This window comes from Carassius carassius, chromosome 9 (assembly GCF_963082965.1).
Source record: "Carassius carassius chromosome 9, fCarCar2.1, whole genome shotgun sequence".
In the NCBI taxonomy this organism is placed as follows: Eukaryota; Metazoa; Chordata; class Actinopteri; order Cypriniformes; family Cyprinidae; genus Carassius; species Carassius carassius.
In genome coordinates, this window is record NC_081763.1 from 32,198,433 (window position 1) to 32,212,765 (window position 14,333).

The 14,333-nt window shown below is 41.8% G+C and overlaps 1 protein-coding gene across 1 annotated transcript; it reads right to left on the reverse strand.

The window, feature by feature from the left end:
• Positions 1–693: 693 nt before the first annotated feature.
• Positions 694–6,133, reverse strand: LOC132149625 (chromobox protein homolog 2-like). The gene is made up of 5 exons (XM_059559013.1): positions 5,996–6,133; positions 5,874–5,917; positions 3,888–3,953; positions 2,842–2,911; positions 694–2,746 (listed from the first exon to the last, which is right to left on the reverse strand). Exons 1-5 carry the CDS (start codon positions 6,077–6,079, stop codon positions 1,418–1,420), a joined length of 1,593 nt encoding a protein of 530 aa, XP_059414996.1. The 5' UTR covers positions 6,080–6,133; the 3' UTR covers positions 694–1,417.
• Between the last annotated feature and the right edge of the window lie 8,200 nt (positions 6,134–14,333).

Here is a 14,333-nt window from a genome sequence, read left to right on the forward strand (position 1 = left end):
TTTACGAGTATATTTTGTATTACTGTTTCTAGTATAATACAATATTCACTCATATTAAAGACAATCTAGAAATTATAAATATCTTATGTGAGATATGTACATATGTAGATGTTTTATGTGAACATGCCATATTAAAAGCTAGTTGGGAAGCCATTTTTGCAATTTACAGACTAAAGTAATGATACATTAAGAGATGTGATATATTCAGGGGTACAGCAACCATTGCAATATATCAAACTTAAAAAAAAATCACCACCTTCGCTTTTTGAAATTATCCTTTGTTTTAAGAATTTTTTAAAAGGAAAGAAAAAAAATACACTTCCATGCTAAAGATTCAGAGTTAGTAACATTTTGTTAGAAAGGAATTAATACTCTTTATTTAGCAAGAATAGACTACATTGATCAAAAGAGACCGTAAAGGCACATTTCTATTTTCAAATGCTTTTGAAGTTTACATTTATGAAAGATTTTAACATTGACAATAATACATTAATACATGTTTCTTGAGCAGCAACGCATAATATCAGAATGATTTCTGAAGGATCATGTGACACTGAAGACTGGATTAATGATGTTAAAAAATTCAGCTTTGATCACAGGAATAAATAACATTTTACAATATATTCACATAGAAAATAGTTATTTTAAAAATTTTGCTGCAGTTTACTGTATTTTTGGACAAATAAATGCAGCCTTGGTGAGCAGAAGAGACTTCTTTACTGTCGTTCTTACACCACTGATTCATCCATATTCTGAACTGTAGGTTTGACACAGAACAGATAATGCTGAATTTTGTAAAAAAAAAAAAAAAAACAAAAAAGAAACTTTACTGTGTTCCAGCATTTCACCTTCCAACAAAAACCAGTAAGAAATAATAATAAATAAACAGAGAACTGTTGTGTCGTATAAAAGATACCCAACTACATTCTAGAAAGAAAAGAAAAACAACTTCAGATATAATAAGTAACAGGCAGATCAGAGGTCAGCTTTAAAAACAGGCACCTTAGAAGACGTGATCTGAGATTCAGCTTTAAAACATTTTTGGATAAATTGTTCTGATCTTGTGACTTTCTTCTTCACTAATAATGTGCTCAAAATCAACGTCAAGAGAACATGAAACCAAACCTGAAGTGGAAACCAAGACGAATGGTCAATAATTTGTTCAGTATCATATTTATGCTTAATATCTACGCTTAACTGAGATTATTAATAAACATAAATGATAAACATCTCTGATTGAGCAGGTCTATAGGCATTAGTTTTCTCAAAGGACTCCAAAACTGACCAACTAAATCAGTCTGATTTTGAGTTAAAACAAGTAGGATCTAAACATAGAGAAGCACCAAAACAGTCATTTTGATTCCTTCTAAACTTATTCTGATTATCCCAGAGTGGCTGCATTTCCAGTTGTCAACATTCAATAATTGCGGATGCTAAAAAACCCAACGCTGGTGGGTGACTCTTTTACCGTTACAGTGACCAGGTTTGCAGTGACGTCGGTGACAAATACATGTTCGATCAGGCTCCGCGTCGGCTTCCAGTCCTGGCCTGCCTGCACCGAACTGGCCAAGTCACGGTTGTTGCTTGGAAATGAGGAATCATGGTCAGAATCTGAGCTGCTCCCCTCTTCACCAGTGCTCAACTCGCTCAGGATCTTGCTTGGTTTCCCGGCATTTTTGTATGAGGATCTATCCGGCACTGGTTGGTCTCGGCCCTCGGATGTTGGAACCAGTATATTGTCCACCCTACCTTGATTCTTCTTCCCGAGTTTTTCGGACAAATAGTCCGCTTTATCCCGTTGCGGACTCTTTAGGACTTGTTGATTGGTTGGGAACTTACTTGGGGCATTCGGCGCAGGACTTTGCTCGCGTCTAGGGTTAAACCCAGAGCTTTTTTTACCAGGGTTGGAGGCACCCTTCAAATACGAATCATCATTTGCAGAGCCCCCTTTACCCTGTGCCGTTTTGTTGATGCTCTGAAGGTTGAGAGCTTGAAGGCTGGTGGGAGTTTTAAGAGAGGAAATTGAGCTTGATGGGGATTTCTGGAGAGATCCTGATCTTTGAAGTAGAGTCTGATCTGAGGCCTTCAAGACATTTGGAGAGAGTTTAGGACATGTCTGTCCATTGCTGCTGTGAATATTCAACACCGCAACTCCCGGAGATTTACACGTGGGCGTACTGGGATCGCTGACTCCACTGCTCATATCTGAGACCGAGAGCTTGAAATCCGAAGCAGTTTTGGATTGAGGCGGCCGACTTAACACAGTGGGTGATGAGGTCGATCCGACGGAGCGTCCAAGGGAACTTAAGGAGCTCTTCTGTGTAAAAGATCCTCTATTTTGAAGTGCCAACGGCTCCCTTCCAGAGATTCGGTTCAACCCAGTGTAGGTAAAGCTTGCAGGCATGAGAGGTTTCTTTATGCTCCCTCGGAGCTCAGAGTGTCTGGAAATGGGCTTGAGAAACTTCCGAGGACCTTTGGCCTGACGCTGCGCCTTCAGCTCCGGAGGAAGTGCTTTCCTCCCTCGCTTCTTCTTCGGCGGTTCTGGCTTGGCTACCAGGATCTGGGCTTTCTTCTGAGGGACCGGGTGATGCTCTCGTGGACGAGGGCTCAGTTTTGGATTTCTGTCATTGTCATCTTCATCATCGTCATCATCTGAAGAAGAGGAAGAAGATGAGGAAGATGATGAACCAGAAGATGAGGACGATGAGGACGAGCTGCTTGATTTGGACACCACTGGAATGGTTTCCTGAGAGATGAACATATAGAAAATGGTGAGAACATATTGTGTGGTGCAAATTGGGTTTTTCAGTAGATCTGGTGCATTTTTTGAGGCATACTTACCAATATTTTTCTGGGTCGTCCACGGGGCCGTTTCCCCTTTTTGCTGATCAAGAGCTCCCGCTCCTGCTCCCTAAGAATGGACAAAATGTGAAAAAAAAACATGATTAGTAATACATGTTCATTTCAGTTGAGTAGATCATACAGTCCTTGCTATCATTAAATTTTATTATATATATGACCATTATTTCAGTATTAAAAGCAATTAGACAAAGGGAATTTTTATTAAATAGCATATCTTATAAACAAGAGTCAAAGTGCTTTACATAAAGAGGATTTAGATTAAAAAAAATAATCATAAACAAAAGCAACAATAAAAAGAAAAAAAAGATTCAAATATATTTAAATAAAAAAAAAGTTCATTTGAAAAAAAATAAAATAAAAACAAAACAAATATTCTTTTAACAGACTTGAGGGGAAAAGAAGCCCAATTGTGAAATTCAGTTCCTGTTTTTATATGTTTAAACCTCCACACTTCCTGTTCTTTCTCCCCACTTCCAGACACACTTTCTTAGTTTTTAGCAGAAACAGTTTGTTAGCAAAAAGTGGTGTTTCCCAATAAATCATAATTTGTTCTCCAGACATTAATGATTTCTAAGAATAAAGAAATATTTCCTTTGCGAACGATAAATCGGGAGAAAAATTCCCATGTACTTACACTGAAGGATGGATTCCGAGCCATAGATCGAAAAATATTCTTCAGAAATTGTAAATATATTTTTTTAACAGTAGCATGTTAGTGTCAACACATGGTTTTGTTTCTCACGTGATCCAATTCTCTGTTTCACACCCAGCCTTCATAAACTGTGAAACCAAATGTGAAATGCTAACAGAAGACTCTAAAACTAGAAAATGTTAATGATGTTTGATTTCCAGTCAGGCTGCAGAGGATCTCGTGAGCCTGGACACATCTGCAGCCCTCGAATGGCCCTGTAAAAGGAGCCCCATTGATGCCCTCCCAAGCGTTGCAGCCCATATTGTTTGCACATGGGGAAGGGGGCGTTGCTCTCACATAAAGCCCTGCTCAACCAATGGGAGAAACCTCTTACCTCTTGTTAAACGCAGCCAATAGTCTCGGGTCAAGAAGGTTTTCCTGAGGTTCCCAACTGTTGTGTCTGCAACATAGACACTGGCTTCTTTAGCATGTGAGTAGATGGCACATAACTTGCTCATGTTTTTCATTTAGCATCAAAACGATGGATATGTACAATGGAAAGACTATAAGTAGTATTATTTCTTTTAAGTTTGACAAGTTTTTAAGTATGACAAATGACATTTTTGAAGTACATATAATTCATACAGTCTTGCAATTAATATGAATCATATGCACATAAAAAAACTGCATGGATGATGGTCTAAAACACAGCATGTCACATCACAAGACTAAATCAACAAAGCATGCAAAACAAGCTATTTGTGTACCACCCCTTAAGTATCATTTGGATAACATTTTTGCATCTGCTACTGTAAAATCAAACAGAAGGGATGATGAGTAGAACTGGACTTCAGACGCAGTCTGGTTGGCGTTATTATAGCAGAGAGAAAAAAAAAGATAAGATGACAGTTTCAAAACTTTCTTAACCCGACATTACTCAAAATCAACACGAACAGCATTCATTCTTCTTCCATAACTTTTACTGCATAGTTCATGGGAAAATAATGTAAGACGAGGCTTGATTTTATCCAACAGGAACTGACAAGCATTTTTAAACATTGTGCATAAATCTTTTCTTGAAATTGAGTTTACATCTTGGAATGCTGACTTTTTTTTTCTTGGAATCATGAGTTGAATATTCCACACCTTTGTTTATTCCTCTTCTGCCACAGGATGAAACAAAGGTAATTGTAACTTTTTCTTCTTCTTTCAATTCCAATTTTTTTTTCTCACAAAATTTCATCTCATAACTTTGACTCCCTTTCTAAGAATTGCAAGTTTACACCTTGCAATTGTATTTTTCTGAATTGTGAGATAAAAGCTGCAATTACGTCTTCTTTTTTTTACCACATAATGGAAACAGCCTTCCATACATCAATCACAAATGAACAGGACAACGTGTTAAGAACCTCAGTTACATTCATTCGCAATAGTTTAAATGTGCATTACAAAAATCAGAAGTGAAATACATCAAATGTTAAACAATAAGACATCACCTCTCATCCCTCATTTTACATATCTAGAGCATATTAGACATTGTCCCTGGGGTCCGGTAAGTTTATGATTTTGATTTAACAAGTTATAATAGATGTGAGTTGTAAATAATCAATGAAACAGATGGAAGCGCACGCGGTAGGAGTGGCTCGTGTGATTGACAGCTCAAGTGCCCGTAGTAGGGCAAACAGGGGGCGACAATGTAACAGAGAGCAAGAGTGGGGGCATTAAGTAGGGCAGCTGGAGTTTTTAATGGAGAAAAAAGAGAAAAGAAATAGTAAAAACACCACGCGCTGCGTGTTCTACAAACTGCTTACGTTACAAAAGAAGAGATTGTTACAAAGTAACAAAAAGCGTTCTAAAACTGATACAGTGTAACAGGTTTTGTAATAGCTGACCGAGCATTAGGCGACCCCTAAAGCCAATACATGATGTTTATCACCGAAAGAAAAAAAAAAACATAACAAAAACACAAATATTTTTCGGTTTCTTAAGATAAGTTTCTGTCGATCTTATTTCGCCAGTGGCGAACGTATGGTCGAACAAAAACAACTTGATGGAAATACACAGCAAAAGCAACTTGTGTTACTTTTGACAAGACAAAGAGAAATGCAGAAAAGGAGGCAAAGGCGAGGTAATCAAGCGGAGAACATTGCACGAATTCACGCGTGGACGCGAAACTACACGCGCAACACGCTGTTGTTGTTGTTTTCATTGTTTCTCTCTCTCTCCCTTCCTCGAGATGCACATTCAAGCTGGTTTACTGGCGAAAAGCGCTGCGTGGGCAAAGTACTGTTCTATATGATGCACAAATATATCGTCAATATAGTCTGCATACACATACACACACATAATAAAGGCAGTATATGTATCAGTTCTCACTCACTTGGACGACCATCCTCTCCACTTGACCAGATACTCCAGTTTGCCCTGTGGAAATCAAACACGCGTTGAGGATCGCGCACGTATTCGGATTCACATGTGTGTTTTTGTGCGCGCGTTTGTTACCTTCTTCATGCGTTTGTTGAGGATACACTCGGCATCAAAGACCTGCTCTCCGACGGCGCTCAGCTCCTCCATGGCTCTTCTCATCTCATTCTCATCTCCTTCTCTGTGAAAGGGAGCGCGGAGCAGGACAGAAGGGGGCGGATACGCAAACGCGCAGCGCGCGCACTGGCCCTCTAAGGACACCGTCCGCGTGACGTCACATATTTTTAATAAGCCTGTGAATTTTTGGTGACCAGCACACTGATGTGAAATGATACCTATTAATCCGAATTTGTTGTAAGCGTATCATTTGAAAAGAGTATACAAATATAAATGGTTTCACAGAATTTACAAACCAAAGTAAAAGTAAACTGTTTTTGATTCTATAATTAAATGCATTTTTATAATTCAGTTACAACTTTTTTAATATCCATATTTACATTACATTGTGATTTTCATTTATATAATTTATATGCAATTAACTGTATATTATTATATTTTAGTTTGAAGTTTGTTTTTAATTTCATTTCAATTGTTCCAAACGTTTGGGATCAGTAAGAATCTCATGTATTTGAAGAAGTTTCTTATGTTCACCAAGACTGCATTTATTTGATCGAAAAACACAGTAAAAGTAGTAATATATATATATATATTAATACAATTTAAAATATAATAATAATTATAATAATAATAATAATAATAATAATAATAATAATAATAATAATAATAACTAAATAGACTTCAATCAAATAAACAAAAATGACAAAAAAATAATAATCAAAAACATTTTCTAAAATGTTAACTAAAATAAAAAGGAAAATATAAAAACAAAAGCTGATTCAAAATATTAATACCATCAATAATAGTGTTTTTGATACTAAGATGTTTTACAGTGATTTTATTTTTTATTTTTATGAAATACTATATTAAATACTATTATATACTGCTCACTGCCTACTGTAAAAATAGTAAACAAGCCATTATGCAAAATAAAACTATAAATGTTAAATGTCTGTTAACCTCATCATGTTGCATGTTTAATTCAGCAAGTGCTGAATTTAATTGAGCATTTTTAGTCAAATGTATTTAAAGATGACTAACTTTTGAGAGTTCAGTCAACTAACGAGAAAAGAAAAATGTGTTAACTTATTTAAAACTAGTCTGGTTCAAACATTACATTAAAAATGTTCTGCTGGATCCTGAACAGAAGATCATCATTTTGTGCAGTAATACACACACAGTGAGAGTAGTGTTGTAGTTTGCTGTTTGAAACAGCAGAGGACGACACAGACCAGCTGAATTCTCTTGAGGTTATGGTCTGGCGTTGTCATGGCAACACGTGGCTTGTGGGTGCAGTTAACCTGTGCGACCCCCAGATCCAGATGGTCAATAAATGCAGCTGCTGCATCTTCCAGCTGGAGTGTGAGATTTATTTGGCTCTAGGTTCATATTGTGGTTAAAGAAACGTTTGGGATGCCAATGTGGCTGTCTGGCTTTGTTTGATTTTCTCATGGTTTGCAGCAGAAGTGTTCATAAATGCACTTGTCAAACTGACCTCTGACCTCCGTAGGTCAACAGGATCTCGAAGCATCCCATGGGTTTAACCTGAGCTCTTGGGTCGTCATGGGATCAGGGTATTGATCGGTTAATGTAAAATAAGAGTCAAGGGCAAAAGCGCACAAAAGCTGGAGATTTCAGCCTTTATGTCTGGTTTGTATGCTTTGGATAATTATATTTAAATAGCTGATTTTTTCATCCTCAAGGAACAAACTTTTTGCATTTTTATATTTGTGTGCAGTATTTTCCAGTGATTCAATGGACTGCAGTCAATTACTCTGCTTATATACAGTTATCACACCTCAAGATATCGATCAGATTTTTGTCCTTACATTAGGATTCATTTCTTCATTCAAATTCAAACCTCATTTTAGACCCAGTAAAGAAGGCTTGAGCCACTGATAGCACAATAATGCAGTTATTCATGCAGTTATTGGAGAGAGAGAGATTTTTATCATACAAGTTGCATCTTTACAAAAGTTATTTTACCACTGAAATAAAATTATCCAAATCCAAAAGCCTTCATGGCACTGAAAAGATTTCTGTGATCAATTCTATCAAAAGCTTTCTCTTGATCTAATGACTAAATTTTTCAAATACCTGCTGTCTATTTGAATATATTGTAAAATGTAATCATAAAATTTAATCCTGCGATTTCAATATATATGTTGAAAACTGCTGAGTAGAATTCTTCAGGTTTCTTTGATGAATAGAAAGTTCATAAGAACAGCATTTATATATATATATATATATATATATATATATATATATATATATATATATATATATATATATATATATATATATATATATATATATATATATACAGTACAGACCAAAAGTTTGGAAATATTACTATTTTAAATGTTTTTGAAAGAAGTTTCTTTTGCTCATCAAGCCTGCATTTATTTGATCAAAAATACAGAAAAAAACAGAAATATGTGAAATATTATGACAACTTAAAATAATAGTTTTCTATTTGAATATACTTAAAAAAAATAATTTATTCCTGTGATGCAAAGCTGAATTTTCAGCATCATTACTCCAGCCTTCAGTGTCACATGTAACATCCAGTCTATCACATGATCATTTAGAAATCATTCAAATATTCTGATTTATTATGAGTGTTGGAAACAGTTCTGGTGTCTAATATATTTGATGAATAAAAGGTTAAAAAGAACTGCATTTATTAAAAAAAAAATATATATATAATAATATATATTCTAATAATATATTTTCTTTAATATCACTTTTTATCAATTTAACACATCCTTGCTTAATAAAAGTATTGATTTTATAAAAAAAAAAAAGAAAGAAAAAAAAAATTACTGACCCCAAATTACTGACCAGTAGTCTATATTGTTATTGTCAGGAGAAACAGGCTGGATTCAGATGCGGGTTAACTCAAAGCTTTATTTAAGCAGAGAAGGCAGAGAAGATGAGTCACGTTCCACAGGTTTCACTCGTAGTGAGAGGATGAGAAGCAGATGAGTCAAAAGCAGATGGGTAATATTCCACAGTAGTTCGTATGACCGCCGAGACCGGAGGGATGACAGCTGGAAGTTTCTAGGAGCTCTGGGCTTGTAAGAACAAGGGGCAGAGAAATCAGCTAAACACACTGGAGCCTGAGGACAAGACACGACAAGGTGAGTACAAAGAACTGCTAGAAGATCGGAGCTGTTGGTACGAGTAACAACAGTCTGACAATAGACAGAGAAACACAGGGAATAATAAAGGGGAAAAAATTAGAAGAACATAGAGAACAGGTGACGAGCAATTAAGGTTAACAACGGGGAAACAAGGGAGGCGGGGAAAACTCAAACAGGCAGACGCGGTGAGCTGTCAACCATCCAAACACCCACAAATACATACACACACCAAAAAGGCAGGTGATTAGTCCCGAGACCCGACATTACCCCCACTCCCAGGAGCGTCACCTGGCGCTCCAGGAAGGGGCCTACCTCGATGCCGCCGGAAGTCCTCAATCAACGAGCGGTCCAGAATGTACTGGGACGGCACCCAACACCTCTCCTCTGGACCATACCCCTCCCAGTCCACAAGATACTGAAACCCCCTGCCGCGGCGCCGCTCATCGAGTAATCTCTTAACCGTATAGGTAGGAGATCCATCCACAAGACGAGGGGGTGGGGGTGGGGCGACTACAAGCAGGATTAAGGGGGGAAGAGAACACTGCCTTGACCCTGGAAACATGAAACACCGGGTGAACCCGACCAAGAGTAGGAGGGAGCTTGAGCCTGTTCGCCACCGGACTAACCACCTTGGTGATGCGGAATGGCCCAATGAATCTGGGTGCCAGCTTACGAGAAGGCGCCTGGAGAGGCAGATCCTTGGTAGAAAGCCAAACCCGCTGACCACACACATAGGCAGGAGGAGAGGACCGGCGAAGATCAGTTGCAGTCTTGGTTCGGCCAGAGGTTTGGATCAAAATCCTCCTGACTTTCTCCCAGGTGCGACGGCAGCGCTCGACGAAAGCCAGGGCAGATGGAACCGCTGTGTCGGGTTCCTGTGACGGGAACAGAGGTGGGTTATAACCAACAGCACACTCAAAAGGGGACATACCTGACGCGGCAACAGGAAGGGTGTTACGAGCGTATTCTGCCCAGGAGAGCTGCTGGCACCAGGAACTCGGATTGTTGGATGCTAGACAGCAGAGCATTCTTCCTAGATCCTGGTTGGCCCGCTCACACTGCCCATTGGTCTGGGGATGAAACCCTGAAGACAGACTTGCAGAGGCCCCAATCTGTCTACAATATTCCCTCCAGAACCGGGAGATGAACTGGGGACCCCTATCTGAAACCACATCCACCGGTAACCCGTGGAGACGGAAGACGTGATCCACCACCAGTTGGGCGGACTCCCGGGCGGAAAGCAGCTTGGGCAGGGGGATAAAATGAACCGCTTTGGAAAAGCGATCCACCACCGTGAGAATTACAGTGTTACCCTTCGACGGAGGAAGCCCAGAGACAAAATCAAGGGCAATGTGTGACCAAGGACGGGAAGGGATAGGGAGAGGATTCAGTAGACCATCAGGAGGGCAATTGACAGGCTTACTTTTGGCACATTTTGGGGCAGGCCAACACAAACTGTCAACATCTGCGGCCATAGTAGGCCACCAGAAGCGCTGTCGGATGGCAGACAACGTTCTCCAAATACCTGGATGACAGACTAACCTGGATGCGTGACCCCACTCAAGGACCTCAGAGCGCAGTGCATCCGGCACCGGCAACCTGCCCGCGGGGCACTCTCCCGGCATATGCACCCCTCGACCGGCCTCCTCAACTCGCTGTTCGATACCCCATGAATGAGCCCCGACCACCACCCCCTCAGGAAGGATGGCCTCGGCCGCAAACTGACCCCTCCAACCAGTGACGCCACTCACCCAAGCCAATCGTACCGCCAACAGCTCTCTATTGCCGATGTCGTAGTTATGTTCTGCAGGGCTGAGACAACGAGAGAAGAATGCACAAGGGTGGAGCTTCCCATCATGGAGGGAATGCTGAGATAGAACTGCGCCAACCCCAACGTCCGAAGCATCAACCTCGACAATGAACTGGGCCTCAGGATCTGGAACCAACAGAACAGGTGCAGCGACAAAACGGGACTTTAAAATGTCAAAGGCTACCTGCGCTTCCCGGTTCCATCTGAAGGACACCTTAGTGGAGGTTAAGGCTGTGAGCGGTGCAGCGATCTGACCAAAATTCCTGATGTATCACCGGTAGAAGTTGGCAAAACCCAGGAAATGCTGCAGAGCCTTCCGGAAGTCAGGGACCGGACACTGGGCGACAGCTTCAATCTTAGTGGGATCAGGCTTGATCCCCTCCGTAGAAATAATGTGGCCAAGGAACGTAACTGACTCAGCGTGGAATTCACACTTCTCCGCCTTGACAAACAACTGGTTTTCTAGCAACCGCTGGAGAACCTGTCTGACATGCTGGGTGTGTAATTGGAGAGAAGAGGAGAAAATCAAGATATCATCCAAATACACAAAGACAAATTGATTAATCATGTCACCCAACACGCTGTTGACGGGTCCCTGGAAAACTGCTGGAGCATTGGTAAGACCAAACGGAAGAACCAAGTACTCGTAGTGTCCCGAAGGGGTGTTAAACGCCGTCTTCCACTCATCCCCCTCCCGAATGCGCACCAAGTGGTAGGCGTTGCGCAGGTCTAACTTGGTGAAGACCCGAGCTCCCTGCAATAATTCAAAAGCAGAAGACATTAAAGGTAGGGGGTACCTGTTCTTAATAATAATGTCATTCAAACCTCTGTAATCAATACAGGGGCGCAGGGAGCCGTCCTTCTTCTGAACAAAGAAAAACCCTGCACCAGCGGGAGAGGAGGAATGGCGGATGAGCCCAGCCTGAAGTGACTCACGTATATACTTGTCCATGGCCTCTCTCTCAGGACCAGAAAGGGAATATAAACGACCCTTAGGCGGAGAAGAGCCCGGGAGAAGATCAATGGCACAGTCGTAGGGGCGATGCGGAGGTAGCGAGGTGGCCCGGGCCTTACTGAAGACCGCCTGAAGATCATGGTACTCCGCCGGAACACCAGTCAGGTCAGAGGGATCCTCCTGAGGACCACAAGACACAGAGACAGGAGGAAAAGCAGCACCCAAACATGACACGTGACAAGACTGACTCCAGGCTAAAACTGAATTACAGACCCAGTCAATGTGTGGATTGTGCTTATGTAACCACGGGTGTCCCAGAATTAAAGGTGCCTTAGGGGAATCAATAATAAACAGTTCAATCAGCTCACAATGGCTGCCAGCAATATGAAGGCTTATCTTGGGTGTGACATGGGTGATGGTGGTAAGGGGACGGCCCGCTAATGACCATGCTGATACGGGACTAACGAAAGGAATTAGCGGTATTCTCCAACATTGAGCAGAGGCAGCATCGAGGAAGTTCCCCTCAGCCCCTGAGTCCACAAGGGCGAGTCCGGCATGAGAACAACTCTGGAAAGAGAGTTGGAACGGCAGCTGAGTGCGTGCTGCAGGAGAGCTTGAACTGAGAACCGTGCCCACCAGGACTCTCGCCTCACTGGTGGGCCCTGGCTTTTAACGGGCACTGAAGGGCGAAGTGGCCTCCCTTGCCGCAGTATAGACACGCCCCCGACGACAGACGCTCCTGCTTCTGTTGTGGTGTAAGCCGTAAACGACCCAACTGCATGGGCTCCTCCTCCGAGGGCTGTCGGCCGGCTGAACTGGCTGAACTGGTTGAAAAGGACTTTAGGTGGCGCCACGGGGTGGGTGTTTGCGGCAGCGGCTGAGACGACCCTCAATACGGAGTGCGAGATTAATGAGATTATCCAATTCCCGCGGGAGCTCTATGGCCGCGAGTTCATCAGCAATGGCGAAATCCAACCCCTCAAGAAAACAGGGGCGCAGTGCGCTCTCATTCCAGCCACATGCCGCAGCTAAAGTCTGGAACTGGATGGCATAATCAGTGACAGAGCTCCTCCCCTGTGACAGTCGCGATAACTGGGCCGCCGCCTCGTCACCCTGAGTTGAGCGATCAAACAATTTGGCCATCTCTTGACTAAAATCCGCGAAGGTGGCACAACAGGGAGCCCGCGATCTCCATACGGCAATTCCCCATTCGCGGGCACGGCCCGAAAGAAGTGTAAGGACGTAAGCAACTTTGGTCTCTTCCTTTGCGTAACGCCGGGGCTGCAGAGAAAACACCAGCGAGCATTGGGAGAGAAACGCTTGACAGGCGTTAGGATCGCCATCGTAGACCGGCGGATTGTTGGCATGGGGTTCGGAATCGTGGGACATACCGGTGTGAAGAACGGACCCCCGGCTCGTTGCCTCTCGCTGAAGGCCATCCACCCGTGTGAGGAGTTCGGAGACTCGGGCACTAAGCGCGTCCACATCCTGCGTGGTGGTGTTGAGCTGGGTGGCATGCTGCCCTAACAAAACTCCCTGTTGAACGAGAGCCGAGCGAAGAGGATCAGATCCCGCTGAATTCATAATCTGGTCAGACTGTTCTGTCAGGAGAAACAGGCTGGATTCAGATGCGGGTTAACTCAAAGCTTTATTTAAGCAGAGGAGGCAGAGAAGATGAGTCACGTTCCACAGGTTTCACTCGTAGTGAGAGGATGAGAAGCAGATGAGTCAAAAGCAGATGGGTAATATTCCAAAGAAGTTCGTATGACCGCCGAGAGCAGAGGGATGACAGCTGGAAGCTTCTAGGAGCTCTGGGCTTGTAAGAACAAGGGGCAGAGAAATCAGCTAATCACACTGGAGCCTGAGGACAAGACACGACAAGGTGAGTACAAAGAACAGCTAGAAGATCGGAGCTATTGGTACGAGTAACAACAGTCTGACAATAGACAGAAACACAGGGAATAATAAAGGGGAAAAATTAGAAGAACATAGAGAACAGGTGGCGAGCAATTAAGGTTAACAACGGGGAAACAAGGGAGGCGGGGAAAACTCAAACAGGCAGACGCGGTGAGCTGTCAACCATCCAAACACCCACAAATACATACACACACCAAAAAGGCAGGTGATTAGTCCCGAGACCCGACAGTTATTACAAAATATTTATATTTTAAAAACATAGCTTGATGAGCAGAAGAAACTTCTTTCAAAAACATTAAAAATAGTAATTTTTGGTCTGTACTGTATATATACAGTATATATATATATATATATAAAACATGCATTTACTTTTTGCAGCTTGATGAGTCATATACACATTGTATTGTCTGTTAATGATCCTTGTTTGGAGTTTGACAGATCTTGGTCATTAAATGTATACATTGCCTGGAC